Source organism: Natator depressus, chromosome 1, assembly GCF_965152275.1.
Source record: "Natator depressus isolate rNatDep1 chromosome 1, rNatDep2.hap1, whole genome shotgun sequence".
Classification (NCBI taxonomy): domain Eukaryota; kingdom Metazoa; phylum Chordata; order Testudines; family Cheloniidae; genus Natator; species Natator depressus.
The window spans coordinates 57,878,070-57,900,467 of record NC_134234.1 but is presented as its reverse complement, the minus strand read 5'-3'; the positions used below and the strand labels follow the sequence as shown (position 1 = coordinate 57,900,467).

The 22,398-nt window shown below is 40.3% G+C and overlaps 1 protein-coding gene across 3 annotated transcripts in view; it reads right to left on the bottom strand.

Moving 5' to 3' along the window:
- Positions 1-22,398, bottom strand: part of RCBTB2 (RCC1 and BTB domain containing protein 2) — an 88,946-nt gene that overhangs the window by 60,687 nt on the left and 5,861 nt on the right. For all 3 annotated transcript variants that reach the window (XM_074960786.1, XM_074960775.1, XM_074960794.1), the window contains exons 2-7: positions 20,063-20,154; positions 17,059-17,125; positions 4,830-4,988; positions 4,446-4,596; positions 3,470-3,636; positions 2,517-2,675 (exon numbers count right to left, since the gene is read on the bottom strand). In XM_074960786.1, coding sequence (XP_074816887.1) covers positions 2,517-2,675; positions 3,470-3,636; positions 4,446-4,596; positions 4,830-4,988; positions 17,059-17,100 — 678 coding nt within the window. In that variant the 5' untranslated portion in view covers positions 17,101-17,125; positions 20,063-20,154. The remainder of the gene's footprint in view (positions 1-2,516; positions 2,676-3,469; positions 3,637-4,445; positions 4,597-4,829; positions 4,989-17,058; positions 17,126-20,062; positions 20,155-22,398) is intronic.

The window sequence follows — 22,398 nt, the reverse complement described above, 5'->3', positions numbered from 1 at the left end:
GGACTGGGCCTAAACTGAGACCCACACCCAGGGGGGAGGGAAACCAATGGGAAAAAGCAGTGTGCCATACATGGCCAGCAGAGTCACTTTATTCGCAATTGCCCAGGTTGCCCATTGAGTCCCAGGTACAGTGCTAGAAATGTCAGCTGAACATCAACCTCACAGAATTATCTGTGTGACTGAGAGAGGAGGGGAGGGAGAGAGGGAGTCACAGAACATTATATGCCATCAGCAGACAGGCTAACACTGAACCATTTACACCCCAATCCATTACCTACAAGTCACGCTGCACCCTCCTGGGTGCAGATCCATGGCATAGCTAGTGGGAATGGAAGGTGGTAATCAATGGAGAGACATTCACTGGATGGAGAGATACCAGAGCTAAGATGACAGTTAACCCCCATGTCATGAAACACATGAAATGCTGCCAGGATGTGTAATGCGGGTTAAAGTTCCTGGTATAAAAGCCTTCACTCTACATACAGATTTCTGTACAGACCCAGGAAGGGTCTGGGATGCTGGTTGCAGGTATAATAGAAGATATTCCATATTCTTTGCTTTTGGGGAAGGATATTGTGGTTTCAAAGCAGAAAGGATAAATCAGGTCTCCTCTGTTAGTCCCAGAGTAGCAAGAGATTGTGTTAGCCAAAATGCTAATGGGATAGCTGACAGGGATAAATCTCCCCTGTCAGTATCCAAGAGGAATCAAATTTCAGAGTAGGAATCAAGTTACTTTCTCAGTGTATGCAAACAAATACCTGAGCAGCAGGACTGACAAGACCTACTGACTTGTAGGGGAATTCTCTGGGTCCTAAAGCCTAGATCAGTGAAATAAGCTCTCTGCCTACCCTTACCAGGCACTCGGGGGAAGTACAGAGCATTGTGAATGCAGTATTTCCAGCCAAAAGTAGGGACACTGTGGCAGCTGTGGTGTACTGCAAAAACTATGACATCAACCCTAGGATGGGAAATGCCCAAGTAGGGTGTAAGACATCTGCTTGAGAGATGACAAAGGTAACTGTTGACAGGAAGGAGGGGAGACTTTTTCCTGCAATCATTGACTGCTTGATGGTCTGTAAAAATGTAATAGACCCTCAGCAAGGTGGGAGAGGGAATTTTGTTCACCTTGACTCAGTATGTGGGGAACATTAGACCACCACCCCAGTAGGGTGAGGGGAACAATGCTCCTCTCCCTTCCTCCAGAGAAGCAGAGGTTAGGCTACCTAGGAACCTATGGGGAGGTGGGGCAGAGAAAAGAATCTGGCAATGGCAGAAGTTTGAAAAAGTCTCCCTTGCCTGATTCTTCTGCTGTTAAAAGCAGCACGTGGTTGAGAGTTGCTTCACAAGGAGCCAGTCCTGATATATTTCTCCCTATGGCCCAAAGAATTGCTTCCTGTAACATCTCCAGGTGGGGAAGCAACCAACCACTTGAATGACAAAGGGACACTATACACACTCTCTGGAAATCAAATGGGAGGTATAAGTGAGAGAACTAGGTCTCAAGTGTACAAGCACCAAGGAGTAACAGGGGAAAGAAGAGCCATATGAAAGCTCAGCCGCACAGGTTCTAAAGATAGAAAATATGCTGGATGGTTATCAAATGACTCTGTATGGATTTCTGAACGGCGTATGCTGATTTACTAGCAGAATGTTTATTATCTGAATAGTTGAAATGGGAAATTATGAAAGATAACAGCAGAAATGCCTCCAGGAAATAAAACTGTCCAGGCAATAAGTCTATCAGTTTTCTTAAACAGCTCCAAGGGTTGCACCCTGGTACGTGGTTCACAGTGTCACTCACTCAAATTAGGCCCAGCCACCCCTCTGTCACAATGGATAGGTGGCCAAACCAAACCTGAGTGGTGCTGAGACCCCATGTGCCAGGAGTGAGGAGCCGTGCCCAGCCCCGTGGGACAGGAGCCACCACTGCAGGCTTACTTTCCAACCCCCACATTCCTGCAGCTTCTCCTGCACCCCAGTTTTAGGGTTGTGGTGCCAGGTGGAGAGGGTGTGTGTGTGTGTGTGTGTGTGTGTGTGTATAATGGTGGGTTGCAAAAAAAGACAATACAGTTGGTGGGTCACTTTAGTTAAAAAAGTTAGGGAACCACTGGATTAGAGTCTCAAAAACTAATGTTGGGTTCAAATATTTATTCTTAAAATAATGTAATGAATTAATTTTAAATGAATTCTTTTCTGTTTACTGCAGAGATTTGTTCTGAAAGGGGTAATTTTAGCTAATTTGGGTAAAGTATCTCTTAAATGATATGTTTATATATGTGGTGGGGACAGTGGGAACAAGTAGGACCATTTCTGATGAAAACTTTCTGATGAAAACTTTCTTATAACAGTACAGATTACTAGATTTTGGAAGTTACAGATTAATATTACTTTTCTCAGCAGTTTTAACTGTGATAGTGCTTGCAAAGGTAGATGCTATCAACAATTTGTAGCCAATAATGCTGAATAAAATAAAATTCAGTCAGACAAATTAACTTTAAATTTAAGAACATTCTTACCTCCCCATTTTCTACAACTGCCATTGAGCACATCTGTCCACAAGCTATATTAACAGCTATCTTATTTTGTAGGCAGCTGGTAACTCTTCGAGGAATTGGCTGATTAGCTGTTGAACCAGATCCAACCTGTCCTGAATTATTATAACCCCATGCATACACCTGTTATAGAAGAGTCATTAACAGAATAAGACTGTAACATATTACTTTAACCAAATGTCCAAGAGATATAGAAGTTATATAAACTGCACATATTAAAAAATACATTCTAAACATATGTGGATTACAGGACTGCAGCAATTCTTTTCTATGCATCTAGGAAAGACACAGAAATGGTTGTTTCCTTTTTTATTTTCTTCCAGAAATCTGACAACTCCTTTCAACTCTAATTTCTAATGCTCGACTAGTTAAAAAAACAAGAAGAAATAATATAAAAGATTATGCATCCTGTGGGGTATACTTGTGATTCTTTGTCTACAGAGTTACTGAAAGAAAACAAAATAGGACAAGTAACTGAACACCAACAATATCTCAGAGTGTAACAGAACAATACTTTGTACCTCAATGGATTTAGATATTTAACTATGGTGATCCTTCCACATATGCACAGAGTTTAATTTACTGCCAAATTTAATGGTGTGAACAAATTTTTCACAGCAGGGCATAGTGGGAGAGGTCATAGATATTTTTAGCCATCCTTTGCAATACCAAGTGCTGTTCCTTCATTAGGATCAGCTATCCCATAAACAACTTCCTGCAATTGTGGGTGGACAAACATTGATAAACCTCAGATCTTCCAATTATTATTAAATATTTATATCACAGCAGCACCTAGAGGACAGCCAGGCCAGGTCCCATTGTGCTAGGCATTGTATGTTTTTCTCTTTCCAGCATCCTATATAAATTCCATACAAAGGAAAATGCAGTTTATGCAGATTTATGCTAACTCTTCTCACCTCTCCATCAGATGTTAACACCATGGAATGGTGAGAGCCACAGGCGACTTCAATTACTTTCTTGTTTACCAAGTTAGTAGAGACTTGACAGGGAACTAAACCATGATTTGTTGTACCATTGCCCAGTTGACTATAAGCATTATGGCCCCATGTGTACACTTCTCCTTCTATAATAAAAGTGTGAAAAATCAATTTTAAAACATCTACTTATCTAATAACTATGCATCACAAGATGACAGAAAATGAAAAGTCAAGTTCAACAACGGTGCACACTTCCATATGCCCCCTACGCTATTAGTCCTGTGTACACAAGAATGCTATTTTTTCCCCAATGTTCAATAAATGTCTAAAAGGGTAATACCAAGAGAATCACATTAAAAGAAAGTGATAGGAGATAGTGTGGTCCAGAAGAGAGGACATAGGAATGGGAGTCAGATGAGACCTGAATTCTATTCCTAGCTCTGCCACTTCTGGCCCTGGTCAAGTAATTTGTCTCTGTGCCTTGGTTTGCTCATCAAAACCGGAATAATGATACTTTCCATTCTTTGTAAAGTACTTTGAATTCCTCAGATGAAAAGCACTATACTGTGCTAAATACTGTCATTATTTATTAATAAATAATATCAATAATATATTATTAATTATTAGTAGTATTATTATCATTATTGAAATATACCATCTCCACTTTGTATCCTTGAAAAGTATATTTTCAAGCATTTTAGGAGCCATAGCATCCTATCAGGAAGGTTAAACAATGTTTGATGTACCACTTCATCAGGTATCTATTGGGATATGAACTACAGAATAATTATTAATCCTTCCACAGAATCTATACCTTTGCATTTTCCCTAATACTATATCAGTCTAAGAAGCAGGATTGTCCATTTCACTCTCACAACTCAGGTCTCTCACAAATAATTGGGCCAACTGAAGAAGGCACACATTTTAAAAATACAATATTCTCACCACACATTACCTGCAGTAGTAACAACAACATGAGGACCACTTCCATAGCTCAGACAGGCTATCTTTTTGCCACATAAAGTATCTAATCTCTGTGGTTCAATAGTGCTCTGAATGTCGCCTGTTCCCAAACAGCCACTGCAGTTGGTGCCAAGCACAAACACCTGTTATAAAATTTTATTGTTAATGTAGCACGTTCTTTATTACTACTGTAACATTTACCATTTAAATTAAAATAATCCATCCTAAACTTTCTTTATTCAATAATTAATGTATGATACTTCTCCAGGGTCTATCATCATAATTCTGGCTTCACTGCTCATCTATCTTGAATTAATAATGAATCAAATATTTACCAAATAATATTGCACTAATATACACTTTCTCTGATAATTACCTCATCATTTTCAGTTGCATACAACACTTCATTACCAGCACTGCCAAATACACAGGCTTGACGAATTAACTTCAGTTCTTCTTGAGAGCAGAGAGCAAAAATTGGCCATTTTCCAACATCCAACATCTTCAGGGCTGATAAGAAAGTGGCATGTATCACCTGCTGAGATTAAAAAGTGATATGAGATATTTAGTAAAAAGGAAAATGTTCAACCTTTTACAATGAAAGGGCTAAATCTAAAGAAAAATAAAGCAGTAGATAAGAAAGGGTATTACTTTCTTCCCCAACCACAAAACAATGTCTTATTTCAAAAGTAAGTTCTGGACAGACAGTGATTAAAAAAAACAACTCTACACATCATGATAAAGAACAAAAGAAAAAATTAGAGAAAAGCACCAAATAATGTGTAGACATACTGAGACAATCAGTTCTGTCTCTAGTTTTCCAAAATTTATATTTCAGAAATTAAATTCCCTGGCTTCCAAGAAGGAACAAGAAGCTATTTTTATGGACTTAGCTTGTGCAGCTTAAGTTCAATGTTCTGTTTCTTTGACTATGACAAACATAATTAATAGTATTCCCTTTCGATATGTTATGCATGGTTGAACTGTATTACCTATGACTAATTTAGGCCCTTATTCCACAAACATTTAGATTCTGATCCAAAGCCCACTGAAATCAATGGCAAAACATTCATTGATTTCAATGGGCTTTGGTGCCTAAGTCTTTTACTTCAGTGGGACTACACCTGGTAGTAGGAGTTTGCAGGATCTAGCTGTCTTTCCAATGTCTGTACAGCACTAAGAACAATGTTTGTGTTAACAGCCACTATTCAGTTAGGGTATGTCTACACTATGGAATAAGGTCGAATTTATGGAAGTTGGTTTTTTAGAAATCGGTTTTATATATTCGAGTGTGTGTGTCCCCACAGAAAATGCTCTAAGTGCATTAAGTGCATTAACTCGGCGGAGCGCTTCCACAGTACCGAGGCTAGAGTCAACTTCCGGAGCGTTGCACTGTGGGTAGCTATCCCACAGTTCCCGCAGTCTCCGCTGCCCATTGGAATTCTGGGTTGAGATCCCAATGCCTGATGGGGCTAAAACATTGTCGCGGGTGGTTCTGGGTACATATCGTCAGGCCCCCCTTCCCTCCCTCCCTCCGTGAAAGCAAGGGCAGACAATCATTTCGCGCCTTTTTTCCTGAGTTACCTGTGCAGATGCCATACCACGGCAAGCATGGAGCCCGCTCAGGTAACCGTCACCGTATGTCTCCTGGATGCTGGAAGACGCGGTACGGCATTGCTACACAGTAGCAGCAACCCATTGCCTTCTGGCAGCAGACGGTGCAATACGACTGGTAGCCGTCATCGTTGTGTCCGAAGTGCTCCTGGCCACGTCGGCTGGGAGCGCCTGGGCAGACATGGGTGCAGGGACTAAATTTGGAGTGACTTGACCAGGTCATTCTCTTTAGTCCTGCAGTCAGTCCTATTGAACCGTCTTATGGTGAGCAGGCAGGCGATACGGATTGCTAGCAGTCGTACTGTACCATCTTCTGCCGGGCAGGCAAGAGATGAGGATGGCTAGCAGTCATACTGTACCATCTTCTGCCAAGCAGCCATGAGATGTGGATGGCATGCAGTCCTTCTGCACCGTCTGCTGCCAGCCAAAGATGTAAAAGATAGATGGAGTGGATCAAAACAAGAAATAGACCAGATTTGTTTTGTACTCATTTGCTTCCCCCCTCCCCTGTCTAGGGGACTCATTCCTCTAGGTCACACTGTAGTCACTCACAGAGAAGGTGCAGCGAGGTAAATCTAGCCATGTATCAATCAGAGGCCAGGCTAACCTCCTTGTTCCAATAAGAAAAATAACTTAGGTGCACCATTTCTTATTGGAACCCTCCGTGAAGTCCTGCCTGAAATACTCCTTGATGTAAAGCCACCCCCTTTGTTGATTTTAGCTCCCTGAAGCCAACCCTGAAAGCCGTGTCCTCAGTCGCCCCTCCCTGCGGCAGAGCAACGGCAAACAATCGTGCATCTGAGTTGAGAGTGCTGTCCAGAGCGGTCACAATGGAGCACTCTGGGATAGCTCCCGGAGGCCAATACCATCGAATTGTGTCCACAGTACCCCAAATTCGAGCCGGCAAGGCCGATTTAAGCGCTAATCCACTTGTCAGGGGTGGAGTAAGGAAATCGATTTTAAGAGCCCTTTAAGTCGAAATAAAGGGCTTCATCATGTGGACGGGTGCAGGTTTACATCGATTTAATGCTGCTAAATTCGACCTAAAGTCCTAGTGTAGACCAGGGCTTAGACACCTAAGAATATGTCTAACTAGAGGCATGACACTAGCCCAACTGTAGTCAATGCAGCTACTCATGATGAAAGCTAAGCACATGCTTAAGTGCCTTGCTAAATGAAGGTCTAAATAATGGTCATAAACCCTTGAAAAACTCCATTAAAGTGAGACTATATGCAGTATATGCCACTGATTTGGGGAATTCACCCATGGCTTGTGGTCCCTTTGTGCCAGCTCAACAAGTGCATAGGAGCCATAAAGGGTTTCCCCCGCCCCTCTCCATAAGGAATACCCATGCACAGTAGGCCCTGTGCAGGAGCCAGAGAACCAACTTTACACCCTCCACACACATAGGAGACTATCACCTGCTGAGGCTCTGCGGGTATTCTGCGTGGATGGGGGAGTGACTGTGGTGATCCTACACCTCGGCAATTCTATACCAGCGCAATGGCCCCGACAGGCTACTGCAACAAGGACAGAAGTTAGTCTTTTGGGCTGCCCTATCCTGTGATGGAGGACGAACCAGCCGCCAAACAGATCTCTAAATGAAAACCAGGGTGGATAAAAATCAATGATTTTTTTTTTTTTTTTTTAAAACAGAGGTTTTTTCCTCAAAAAGCATTTTATCAAAAAAATCCGATCTAAAGATAGTTTTAATTAAGATACATTTTAGCTCAAAGATATCTCATCATGGAATAGGGATTATAAATTCTAATTCTGTAGTAAGAGACAATATATTCATGTTTAAGAAAAGTTTTGTAAATGAGTTCAAATAGTTCACGAATTAGGGACCCAATCTTATGGGCTTCCTAGGGCTTCTGTATAGATTATTTAGGTTAATCTTTCTATCTACCCAATGGGACTCAGTGCTCAGTCTAGAAGATATGATCAGAGATGCTGAGTTCTGCAGTTCTCAAACTGTGGATCTGTGTCTACAGAAATAACATGCTTGTTAACAAAAAAAATTGGTTTTAATAAATAAATAATGTATAGAGATGAGAAATAACAGACCTCAACCCTATTGTCCCTCTGCAAATTTGTGTACACAGAGTGAACCCCTTACCTCTCTCTAAAAGTGCAAAAAGTTTCAAAAAGTTCAATGAATAGAAAGAAGATTGTTGGGGGCGGAATAGATCTGGACAAGGAGAAGAAGTCTGGAGATAAATGTAAGAAGGGAGGGACAGGCAGTGGAAACAAAAGTGAAATGGTTTGAGCAGCATATTCCAGAAGTCTTGAGGTCTTTCTGAGTGTAACCTTCATTAATTTGAGATCTACCATACCATTCTCTCACTAGAAGGGAAAACCTACAATGGCAGCAGGCCATAAAAGAGATCCAGTTTGGGAATAAGAACCATTCAAGAAATATATGTTTGCTGATGATGTTTTAAAGAAAGTCACACCAGTGAACTGGTGGAAGTCACTTAAGCACTTGGATTCAGAGACTGTTGAAGTGATAATCTCACTTTTAACAGCAGTAGCTTCTTCTGCCAGGGTAGAAAGAATATTTTCTTCCTTTGAACTAATTCATTCCAAACTGAGAAATCATTTGGGACCTGAAAAAGCAAGAAAGCTTCTTTTTCTTTTCCAGATTATGAAGAAACAGGAAAATGAAGGTGAAGATGACTAAATTAGCTGCAGAAGCCAATATTTTAAGTTTCTCATGTTAACCTCTCTGACACAGTCGATTTAATTTTTGGTTTTTAAAAAAATATATTTCATTCAACTATTTTAAAAACAATTTTAACAGAAACAAACCTGATTTTAAAAAACTTGAATGTTTAACTAAATTCAAAAATTCATATGGTTGTTTTGTTAAAATATTATATGTTTGATGTTGAAGAAAAAAATCCAGAATACACAACGTTGTTGGTTTAGTTCAATAAAACAATTTACAGGTCTGTCTGGTGATATTCTCCTCCTAATACAGCATGGTAAGAAAATCCTCCAAATATTAATGATTAACCTATTGAGCTGGAGATAGTTCACCTCCCAATGACTTCATAAATATCTGCTTCAATTAACTTTGGTAAATGAAATAACCAAACAATCATTCATTTTCTGATACAGCTGTAAAACTAATCTGAAAAGTTTTCAAAATAAATCACTTAAAAATATATAGTGTGTACCTTCTAAAAATGAAACCTACATCTATCTCTGAGTTGTGAAGAATATGTATTAAGGTTATAACAACCAAGAAGAATGCACTTTTATGTAGAAATTTATGATTAAATCGAGTCTTTCTGACTGGTGATTTAAATCATGATTTAAATCCACCCTGATGAAAGCAAACTATTTATTTATTTCAAATTCTTAGCTATTGATATCACTGCAATATTTGTAAAGACCTAGTTTTTCAGTTTAGTCTAATCTGGATGTTAGTTACAATTTGTGGCAAACAATAAAACCTTAAGTGATAGCCTAGCCCAATTAAATAAATAGCAAAAAAAAAAAAAAAAAAAAGTGAGGATTTCACCCCTGGTTTCTTATTTTTATGTATTCGTTTTTAAAGGACAGAATTTAAATAGATTTGATTTTAAGCCAACAATTCTAAAATAGTCAAACAAACTGTTTTAAAGTAATATGTACTTCATACAAATTAGTCCATCAGAGAGATTAAAATAGCAGTCAGTCCTTTATTAAGGGGAGGTAGGGATGGGAAAGGATTTAATAATAGGTATTTAAAAAAAACACAATTACTACTAAATATTCATTTTTAAACAAGCATTTCAAAACTATTCATCATATAACTCCCCCATCATTTACTTGAAGATATTAAAAACTTTTAAAAAATTCATAATCTCCATTATATTACCAAATCTTTTGATGAAAAAGAAAACCTCCTTTAAAAGTCTACCCAAGAACACCCCTGCACTTGAAAAATATCCACATTTATTTTCAGGCATCTGAAATAAACAAAGTCTTCATTATCTTCCTCCTTTGTGGTTTTAGATGTATCTGTTTCAATACTGCTTCAGATCACCAAATATATAATCTTTGTGAATTTATCTATCATTTAGACTTCCATATGTAAGTATAAAAATGTCTTCTGAATAAGTATAAAATCCTCCCATTTAGCACAAGCCAATTACCTCATAACAAGTTTGCAAGTTTAAACAACCTAAACGAACAACTCTCCACCAAGACTTCTCTACTGAAATAGTGTCTGAGCCTCAATCAAAATTCCTTCGATTTGTATGTTATCAGTGACTATTTATCACCAAAGATTGTAGAATTCAAAGTCTTAATAAAATTTTGCATCAAATAGAGTACAGCTTGTTTCTCCAAAGTTACACTGATCCTAAAACAAAGACAATAAACTTTGCAATTATGGGTCCTGATGACCTGCGTAACGATCAAGATAACTCTGTTGTACTCATTTGCTCTTAACTGCCAGCTTCAGTGAAAAGCCTTGGAGAGGCAGCCCAGGCTGGGCCCATCAGCCTGGTCACAGTCTGGTCAATGTATCTGCCCCATCAAGGGCAGATTGCAGAGACATTTTAGCCACCAAGCAGTGCTCTACAAAACTACCCAAAATTCATCCCGGAAAGCCTCGGGGAACTGCTCCTGATCGTGATCTTCATCTGTAGAGGAGGTGTGTATCTTTCTACCCAAAAGTTCAAAGCACTTCAAGTCCTTTGGGGAGAACTTGAACCTATCCTGATGGACTCTGTCATTCAATGCCGTGACCACCAAGGAATTCAGGGCTGGATGGGAATAGAACCCCTCGAATCTTTGTAGAGGCACAAAACAACACTTCAAGTGCTTGGCCACCAGTGGTCCTGAGACCAGCAAACCTCAAAGTGCCCTCACAGGCTCAAGGAGCGCCTCATTAACTGGAAAGCCACTCTCCCCGGGGCAAAGGGCTGGAGAATGTCCACAAGTTTATGGGTATTCTTCTGCAGAAACTCCGCCTGAATTCCAAGGGACAAGGTCACATGACATAAAAGGTCCTGTTAGGCCTTGAACTCCTCCAGGATGGAAGGAAAGGATGAACCAGGCAACACTGCATTGTCTGGGGACGAGGCAGAGTCTCTTGATGGGAAACCTCCAACAGCTCTGCAGGAAGGGGAACTGTGGGCATCTGGACTTGCAGCTGATCTGTAACCACCAATGCCACAGAAGCTGGTGATCTTGTTTTTGATTTGGATGACAAGCAAGTCCTGTGGGAGCAAGGAGCTTCCCACTAAGCCCAAGGGGGCCACTGGTATGGATAAGGCATTGGCAGCCAGTAGGCGCCACACCAGGGGCCTCCATCCTGACCTTGGGGGTGCATGCCATCCCTGGTAGCTGTATTGGTCTACTGATGGCCTTCACATTTCCTCCAGTGAAGTGGAATGGGAGGATGAGGATCCTGACTCTGAAGCAGAGATGTGCCGGGATCTCGTAGACATAGGAGGAGCAACTCTAGAGGGAGCCAACAGGCAGTCCGACTCGTCCGTGGCCCAGAATGAGGTTGGAATTGGCTCTCCCATGGTAGTTGGCACCAATGGTGCCGAAGGCAAGATCAGTCCCAATGCAAACAGTACCAGAGCACCCACAAGCCTTGACGTTGAGGGCGGTGACAACCTCCATGGAACCATCCCCAGCATCGGTGCCAAGGAACGGCCCAGTACTAAAGAACCTTGTACTGTCTCCGATACCATGTCCATACCAACCCCTGCAAGGGGTGCTTCCTGGTGCTGTGGAAAAGGGCTCAAGAGTTCAGCTGCATGCTCTAACTGGGGGACCATTGCGGGCACCAACCTCACAAATTTTGGACCAGCAGTGAGGACAGAACCGAAAAGCAGAGCAAGGTCACCGCAGCCTGTTACTACAACATTACTGACACTGTTGCTACTGGCATTATTCCCATTGGCACCAGACTCAACAGACACTCAGAGGCTGGAACCAGAGTCCACGGTACAGGGTGTCTGCCCTCACTACCCTCTACCTAGGGAGGGTCGAAGACACCCATGCCATCTTGTGCACCAGAGATGGCACCAGAAGAGTCACCCCAGGAGTTGGAGCACTCACAATCAATCATATGTGGCCTCTTCTTTGGTACTGATGGCGGAGAACAACTCCTGCACTTCTTTGGAAAGGCCCGTGCCCCAGAACGGGAAGCAGCAGCACTTTCCAAGCCTGAGGAGAATCTGCAGCCTAAGGAGGTTCTCAGTACTGGGTCAGGCCTCATGGCCTGTTCAAGCAGGTGCTGCTTCGGGCAAAGGTCCTATGTCACCTGAGTCCTCTTTCTGAACGACCTAAAGATCGAACAGCAGCAAACAAAAGATAAATTGCAAGATTGTGACGCAACAACCACAGAGAGCTCCAACTACAGCCAACAGGCAGTGAGAAGGAACTGAGGGGACTCGGGGCAGCACCGCCTCATATAGCCCAGGGAGGGGCAACAGGCATGAGGCACAAGCACTGCCCTCTATGGGTACTGCTAGGCAAAAGTCTCCACCTCTGGCATGCGCACACACCTACTTGGAATACATGTCTGCATCTACTCAAAGAAGAACTGATTAAAAGCCTTATTTATTTTTCAATGCACCTTACCTAAAGACATTCACTGAACAGTAAGTCAAAATAATATTGAATGCATCTGTAAATAAACACAGTGGCTAAATGCCTTCTTCAGTGCTCTGCATTCCTTGTTTGGTACTGTTTAACATTTGATTATGAACACAAAACCAATGAAATGTTTGTCTAATTAGGTCAGAAAGTAATACTTCAATGTCGATATTTGATTGATGTGCAGTTTTTGAGTTTTCTTTCTTTTTAAAAATATCACAGACTCTTAAAGTGACTGCTTTTCACAATGTCACAGACTGTACTCCAAGCTGCATTTGCTGATGTGATGTAGCCTGAAGTTCTAAAGGACAGCCACGGTTTATCTCCATCTGCACAAATTTCCTGGCTTTCACGAAAACAGACACTGGTTTCTTAAAGATTTAGAGTCTGTGTTTCAGTTCTCTCCTATCTGCCTAGCTGATGGGCCAGAACAAATAACGGTGTGGTTTTCTCTTCAGTAACATCCCTAGTCTAGAGGCACTCAGAGATACCCTTATATAAAATGTAATGAAAATTACAGCATTTCTTTAACATTACTTACAAACTAAAATCATACATTGTAGGAAACAATGAAAAAAAATTACCACCAAAACTGCCTAATACAAATATTGTTATATTAAGATCCTTGTAAAATATAAAAATAGAGACGCTTTAATACAATTTACTAACACCCATGAATTAATTAGAAATCCGTCTTAGGAATTAACAGATGTGTTTGACCCAGTAAGGGACTGAGATGATATTTGTGGCTCCCTTATTTTCAAAATTGATCTCCTTAACTTCCATACTCCACGTCCAATTTTCTCCAAAATGTCTGAAAGGTTTTATGAACCCCTGGCCTGACAATCTAATAACTCCATATAAGACAATCCACTCTTTTAGCATTTTGTGTTTTTATGATAGTGTGTAATGGTCCTTCTCAAGTATTCAGGGAGAAGAGGTTAGTTACCTTGTACAGTAAACTGGAGTTCTTTGAGATGCGTGTCCTTATGGGTGCTCCACTTCAGGTGCACGTGTGCCCCATCCACCTTTGATGGGAGATTTTTGGTAGCAGTGCCCATTTGGCCCATGTATGCATCCTACACATCCGTGTGTCCCATAGTGGGGATATACAGGGCTGCACAGATGAACCGGCCTTAGTTTCTTCTCTACCGCAAAGTCCCGCAAAGAAAACTCCAAAGCAGAGGAGAAGGAGGGCAGGTAGTAGAGCATCCATAGGAACACACAACTCAAAGAACTCCAATTCCTGCACAAGATGAGTATGCTCTCCTCCTTCAATTATTGTTCCTATGGGTGCTCCACTTCAAGTTATTTCAGAGCAGTACTTTCATCAGGATGGGGGAGCTTCAGAGCTGAGTCTAATACTGAAGACAAAACTGCATTGCTCAGAGCAGCATCTGATCTAGAAAAATGAACCATCACATAATGTTTGGAAAAGGTATGTATTGAAGTCCAGGTCGTAGCCTTGCAAATCTCAAGAACAGGAACATGTTTAAATAACACCACTGATGTAGACAGATATCTCATAGAATGAGCTATCACCCTAGGATGAGGTTAAATATGAGGATACATCCCGAGATCCACCTCCAGATACTCTGGGTGGAAACTATGGATGCCTTGGATCTGTTCCCAATCAAAACAAATAGTCTGGGAGACTTTCCACATAGGAGAGTTTTATCTGGACAGAATCAAACTAATGTCCAAAGTGTTGAAGGCAGCACCTTCCTTAAACTGGTGTGGGTTTGGGAAAATAACCTGGGAGATGGATGACTTGGTGGATGTGAAATTCAGAAGTCACTTTAGAAAGGAACTTAGGATGTAGTCATAGTCAAACTTTGTCCCTGAAGAATAGTGTAAAAGGAGTACAGGCAATCCTCGGACTTATGACACAACTGGTTCCTGAATATCGCGTCTAAAGTCAAAAACGTCGTAACTCAAATTTCCCATGGGAACAATGTCACATCAAGCATCGTAAAGTCAAAACAGACATCGTAAAATCAAAACACAATGAGAATTTATAAACATCATAAGTGCCGTTCGTCATAACTCAAACGTCATAAAGTCGAAGACTGCCTGTATCTGCCGTTAAAGCCCCCGACTCTTCTAGGGGGAAGAGATGGCCACCAAAATGGTCATTTTCATGGACAGGTGAAGAAGGGAACAAGTGGCCATTGGCTCAGAGGAGGTTTCATAAGACAATTAAGTATCAAGTTTAGATCCTTTACAGGAGTGGGCTACCTAATCTAAGAAAAAAGGTTTCTCAGTCCCTTGGATGAGCGTACACTGAAAATCCCTCAACAGAGGAATGGAATGCCTTTACAGCCACCAGTGAACCCTAATGGAACTCATAGATAATCCTGACTTTTATCATTCCAATAGTCAAGGTTGGCAGAGAGGGAAGAATTAATGGGTGAAAATTGTTGTCGGACACACCAGTGTTGAAATCTCTTCCATTCTGAAGGTAAGTACTTTGTGTAGACGTTTTTCTGTGGTTTAATAACACCTGTGGTACCTCTGCTGAATAGGAAGAGTCTATTCCTGAGAATCATTGAGCAGCCAAGCCTTGAGATGAAGAACTCCCAGATTGGAATGGAGAGTCTGACCGGAGATCTGAGAGAGCAGGTGGGGAATAGACAGAAGAGTCAACAGTGGAGAGACAGCAAAGCGAATCAGGTAAGGGTACCAGACCCTCTGGGCCATGATGGAACCACTAATGTGGTCTTGGCTTTATCTTGCTTGATCTTGTTTATCAATTTGAGGATGAAATATGTTGGAGGAAACACATACAAAAGACCCTTAATTCATGGAACAAAGAAGGCATCTCAAGTGAATGGAGGCTCAACCTCTGCTCAAGTGGAATTGTTTGCACTTCCTGTTGTTGATGGTGACAACGAAACCTACAAAAGCCCCGAGGTCAGTAATATGTGACTAAGAATCTGAGAGTCCAACCCCCATTTGTAATCTTGGGAGAAGTGCTTGCTGAGATTATCATCCATGGTGTTTCATACACCTGGAAAGTAAGTGGCTGAAATGAGGGTATGATTGGCTATACACCAGTTCCATAGCTTTATTGCTTTGGCACAAAAGAAAAAAGGATCTTCCCCCGCTCCCTTGACAGGTGATGGAGAACATGCAGGCTATGTTGTCTGTCATGACCTTCACAGATTTGCCCCCGATTAATAGGAGGAAGTGAACACAAGCATTCCTGACTGCCCGCAGCTCCAAAAAATTGATGTGTAAAAACGCTTCTTGGACCATTTGCCCTGAATGGTGTGTCCCCCTAAGTGCAACCCCCTCTCCAGTCCAAAAGAGATACATCCAATGTTATGGTGATGATTGGGTAAGGTTAAATGATCAGAAGTATAAAACAAGCCCCTCACACAAAATGAAACATATAAAAAGTATAAAAGTAAATAACTGCACTAAACTAAACTTAAAGGCAGAAGCTAAATTCTGAAGGATAGAAACAGGCATGCTAAATGTTCCATCCCAGGCCAAAGTGGTGAGAAGGAACTGGGGGATGGGGAGGTTGCCCAAGCAGCTCTATATATCTTGGGTACAGAGCATGTGGTTGTGTAGAGCGCATGCGCAGGCTGTATGAGCACTGCTACCAAAATCTCCAATCAAAGACGCATGGGTCACATGCACCCCTGACATTGAGCACCCATCGGTACACTACTTGAAGATGATGATATTAATGGAAGAACTGCCTCTGACTGCCCACCTACTGTGCTGTTGAGGAGTCTAAAGACCAAAATTGCAAGCAAGTCCAAACACTAAGGGAGATTTTATCTTTGTGAATGTATCTTTCATATTCACTGCTCCACGACCAGTGCAGGCTTGGATCATTCAACACTTCTTCAAACCATCTGATCTTAACAACCTGTACAGAAACTGGCTAGCCCAGTCTTTTTTCTAGGATAGTTAATTTTAAAAATTCACTCTTATGCTCCCAAACTTGAATTAAGTGTTTTATTCAGTTCTACACTCCCAGGATGAAAAAATGGCTGGAGGAAAGTTATCACATCACTGTAGAATAATTAATTCCTACAGATGCGTGTTGCCAAAACACTAGGCCAGAATGAATTAGTGTGGAGCTGCATGATAAATTAAATTAAAGTGATTCTGTAGACAAGGGGAACAAGTCAAACTACTTAATAAAAATATACTGCTCCTCTGTTTAACGTTCTCTTGAATCAGATGAGAACATTAACACTTGTGAGAGAAATGCTGCTTATCTAAATTCTTGATCTTGTGATACTCTCATAACCTTTATTAAAGCACAACTATAATGCAGCCAACTAAACTTCTTTAGTTTCAAGTAATGTACCATGACGTGCACAATACAAACTCATATTCTGTTGTGATGCTCAACTCTGACCTTGCCAGTGACTCCATGGGAAACAGGAGATTCAGGCTCCATATGGACTCGATCCTGTACCACAGGCCTGCACAGAAATAATTTTGGTTAAAATCAAGATGCCATATTCCTCGTGACTGTATCTTGTGGAATTTTCTCCATTTTAAAGTGTTTTAATTCAACTAAAATGTGTGTGTTGAGAAGGAGATCAAGGACAGGACAAACTTCTTGGCATTTGGTCTGTAAAATTACAAAGAGGGACTCTGGCCTGCTGCTCTCCCACCGAAAAGGCAGGTTTTCAAAACTGACTGAAATTAAGATAACCTTCCAATAAGTTGAATTGAATATTCTCAGGCTAGTTTTTAGCCTAATGGTGATTGGGGGGGGGGGGGGGAATTTTTCATCTGTTTTTCAGGTATCTGACTCAGAATGGGAAGGAAAAAGTGTGTTTAATGCTTACAGTAATTTTCTACATCCTTTATGCACTCTAATAGAAAGAATGAATTTAAAACTTGACTAATACAAATGCTTAAAGTGATAATTATGTGCTTTTCTAAAGCTGAACAAAGCTGACCAGGAAACAAAGATATGATGATGTAAAAAAGATAGTATATTGCACATATGCCCTGCTTAGCAATAACCCCCTCAGATACTGTTCCTTACAGTTCTACTCTGGAAAGTGACTTTACAGATATAAATTGGGTTTTTGGGTTTCCAATTTTATTGTTTAATGATTCCCTTAAAATTTTCTGTTTACAAGGAACACTGACAGCTCTGCAAACTCAACCTGGTATCCGAATGTCAAGTTATGTGCTTTCCAATTCTTGCATCAACAACAGGAACAGATTGTACAGATCAAATGCTGCCTTCAGATAAACTAGTGCAACCCCACTATCCTCAAATTCTTCCCTTAACTACATATATGCAACCCTGTTGCCCTTAGTGAGATTGTACAGATGGCCATGTTATTGAAACTGTGTTAAAAATTATTTATTGAATAAGCCAAAAAATAATTTAAATTTTCTCAAAAGTGTGTTGATTCTGCAGGGCAGACAGTAATAACAATCTTACTTTTTCCACTACAGAAAGTCAAACAGAATTCTGAATAAAGACAGGGAGTAGATCTGCTGAGCAATAAGGTGCCACTTATATATAATCACTTTTTAGGTGAGTAATACACCTTAAAGAAGGCATCGAAAGAAGCTCTAGAGATCTAGCTACCTTTCTGCTCGACATACATACTTCTAATTTCAAATTCTGTACCCTAATACACAAGCCAAAGATATACATTTGAAGTGTGTATGGAATCTAATTATATAGAGTTTAAAAAATGCTTCCTTCTATTCTCTTACCAAAACAAATCCCAAATAAAATTAAAATGGCACAGTAACTATTGCTTAGCCATATTACATGTACATACCTTAAGGCATACATTTAACCGCAATACAAAATGCTGTATATGTAAAATGAATTAATTACACCTACTTTGGAAACAACCATTTTGAATTTCTTGATTTTATGCATTTAACATCTCAAACATAATGAGATTACACATATGTTAAGGGCGGACTCTTCATTTGCCCAAATTGACTTTCATCCCATGTTCCATAGGATACCCTATTATTTCCCCTTTATCCTCGTCTCATCTCCCCCCTCTACTTTTTCCACTCATAATAGGGTAAAACAGAAGCAGTTAACTTCATGCTTGTCTGTTGGGTTTCCCACTGTGTTTGTATATCACCTAACACAACAGGGCATCTATCTCGATAAGAAACTGTGTGTGCTGCCAATGCACAACAAATAATAGTACATTATGTTTGTGAAGGGTGCCACGTATGTGAACATTTAACTTAAGAATGTGCCTAACTTTAAGCATGCAAGTAGTCACATTGAATCTAATTGGAACACTCAGATGCTTATAGTAACTTGCTAATTCTGGACCTTATGTAGTATTTAGCCTTCCGGTCTTCCAGCTCTCCTTAGCAACCCTGGCATATGTCCCACAGGAGACATTTAGGGCTTTCCTAGAATACAGTAAATTTATACTACTGACAGGTTTCCTAAGAGTATAGTCATGAATTATGGATTAGATTTTCCAATTTAAATGTGAATATGGAATTCTACATTTTGGAAAGGTTAAGAACATAGGACTTGAAGAGACCTCCTGGGTCATCAAGTCCAGACCTCTGCTATCACAGGCAATCCTGTCATATAATCTTACCAAACTCAATACTAAAATGAGTTAGGTTTTTTATCCTCATTATTCCTATAGAAAGGCTGTTTCAGAACCGTACTTCTTTAATGGTTAGAAACCGTCTTCTAATTTACACGCTAAATTTATTCATGGACATCTTATACCCATTTGTTCCTGTGCCAACATTGCCCTTATACAGTTCTTCTCCCTCCCTGGTGTTTGCCATCCTGGTGTATTTATACAGAGCAATAATATCCCCTCAGCCTTTGTTCTCATTGATCTGAAACCTATAAATCAATGCTATTTATCACTGGATTGGAATATTGTAATTTATGTTTAGAACAAAGCATGGCACTTTTGTCTTCAAATTCATTTCTATTCATTAGTAAAGGTCCACATACTTTAGGACGGTCCATTTCAACTACCATTATTCTAATTCAGTGGAGGAAAGAGATTCTCCACTCCCCCTCTTCTTCACCTTTAAGAGAAGATCAGGGAGGGAGAACACCTTTCAACTCATTTCCAGGAAAAAGGAGTAACTAACTCTGGGGACAAATTCTGCAAGCTGTTCTGAATGGACAGACCCCTGCCCTTGCACAGAGCCCCCCCCGGAGTGCCTTGGATTCCCTCAACTACCAGGGGGTTGTTCCTTTATCAGAATCCCTTTAGAAAAGTTTAGTGAGAAAATACACCCTGGTCTCTAGATATTTGCATGAAAGGTGTTCTTTCTAAAATGTTAGATTTCAGTTTAACTGTTTCACTTGAGTCCTTTAAAAAAAAAAAAAAAGTAGTGTAGCATGGAGCCACCAATTTGGTCAAAAATTATTTTACCTGTATATTTTTAAAGTACTACCGATGATCCATCTGTAATCACGTCTTGTGTATTCTTAGGAAGTCAGATTACCAGAGCAAGAATACTGTTGCTGAAAAATAAATACTAAATACTCAAAATAAGACAGAAGAAAAAATACTTTAATCACAAAATATATATATATATATATATATATAAATAATGAATATTCAAGAACCACAGTTACAGCAGGAAAATACAATTTTAGCTGTTGCTGAGATGTTATCAGAGATCCTCATCTACGAAATCTTAAAATATGCATTAAATAATTGAAATGCCTTACTTTGAAACAAGTATCCAAAAGACATTTGTTTGCATACTAGTTTTTGTTACATTAAAAATAACCAACACAAGAGAATGCCTAAAGATGCAAGGAAAAAATGATCTATGGTTTAAGATCTAGTCACAATTTACCTTTCAGTTTTTCCAATAAATTATATAGAACACAGGGGCAGGGAGCAGGAAACAGCAAACTTTATTCTAAAGACTCAGTTCTTAAGTGAAGACACCAGCATTTTATTTTAATAGAAACACATACAAAAAGATGATTTTATATATTTTAGATTCTCACATAAACACTCCTATCTGGAACCCAACTACAAGGTATAATACCAGAGCCAGCATGTTCTTGTGGACGGATCTTAGGTCTGGGAATTCCTACGTTCTAATCTTGGGTCTGTCCTTGACTCACCATGTGGCCTTGGACAAGTTACTTGTGGGCCTTCTACACAACAGATAAGATTGAGGTTGGGGACCCAAGTATAAGTTAGTTTCAATTAGAAGCATAGAACAGCAATTTACTGTACATATTTGATCAGGTCCATTGAGCTAATTTCTATTTGTAATGTAATTTCTATAAATTATCCCTCTAGGTATGTTCCGTGTGAGCAGAATTGTTTGGTATATAGTTTAGTCTTTCCTCCCGCTTGTTTGGAGTGTTTGTGAATCCCACTGATCACACTCACATGTCTCTGTGGATGGCTCCTAATTACAAGATTGAAGTTTCTTTACATAGGGCCTATAACCACTGGTTGAGAGTTGGGGGAGAGAGAAGTATGAGGAAAAAGCCATAATTAATGGCCTACTGATGTCCTTAGAGAGGGGCCAAACCTCTATTCCAATACTTCTTGATTTCTAGGCAGCCTTTGATCATGAAGTGCTGCTAGCTTATATAAACGACATGGCAGGAGCAGACAGAATAGTACTCAGGTGGCTTCATTCATTCCTTCCTATTAAACGTATCACAGAGAATGAGGGGCTCCTTCTTTCCTAGAACACTCATTTTGGGGTTCCCTTTTCAATATGATCTTGCTTCTTCAACATACAACATGAGAACACTTGAGGAAATAGTGAAATGCCATGACTCCAATATCAACAATAAGCTGACAACACACAGCTCTTCATTTGCTTCTCCACTGATGTGACATTTTCCATTACCAAGATGTTTCAGAGCCTGGAAGAAATAAAACATTGGTTGAAGAGCAGCTGGCTCAAACTGAATCTTGACAAGATGGAAGTGATGCTACTAAAAAGAAGGGAAAAATGTGATGAACTTACTGGAACAGTGATCTCACCCTTGACTGAGAGCATCCAAAGATCATCCGTCAAGGAAGCACAAAGCCATGGGGTCTTTTTGAATTCCTTACTGCTCCTGGACACATACTGGATCAGTGGCAAGGAGCCACTAATTCACAATCTCCACTGGCTGGTTGTCTCTTTCCAGATTAATTTTAAAGGCAGTTTATAGGCTACATCTAAGATACTTCAAATACCACATACCCATCCTTTACCTTGCAAGACAGCTACACGCTGTAGGGATGCTACAATTAGAATGGCCCAGGATAAGACATGTTTAGGGGCATAATTTATCTTTTCCAGAGGCAAGACTTTAGCAGCAGAATATCTTGTCAGAGATCAGATGGAGCCCAATCCTGAATGTATTCAAATGTAAGGCCCTGATCCCTGTGAACAGATCCATTGAAGTCAATGTGGGTATAGGCCCTGAACCTACAACTTATTGCAAGACTCACCTATCTGAAAACACCTTTTCCCAGGATGAACCAGTAGCTAGGGATGAAAGAAGGGGGTGGGGGGAGGGGCGAGAGAAAGAGAGACACAGTGAAAAGAACAAACAAAACACACACACACACACACACACACACACACACACCAGGAACAAGGAAGATGTTCAAAATATTGCCCTTTAAGGCATGCTCAGTGCTATCTTTGTTTTACCACATAGGCTACATCTACACTTGGAGCTAGGTGTATGATTCCCAGCTTGTGTAGACATGCTAGCGCACTAAAAATAGTAGCA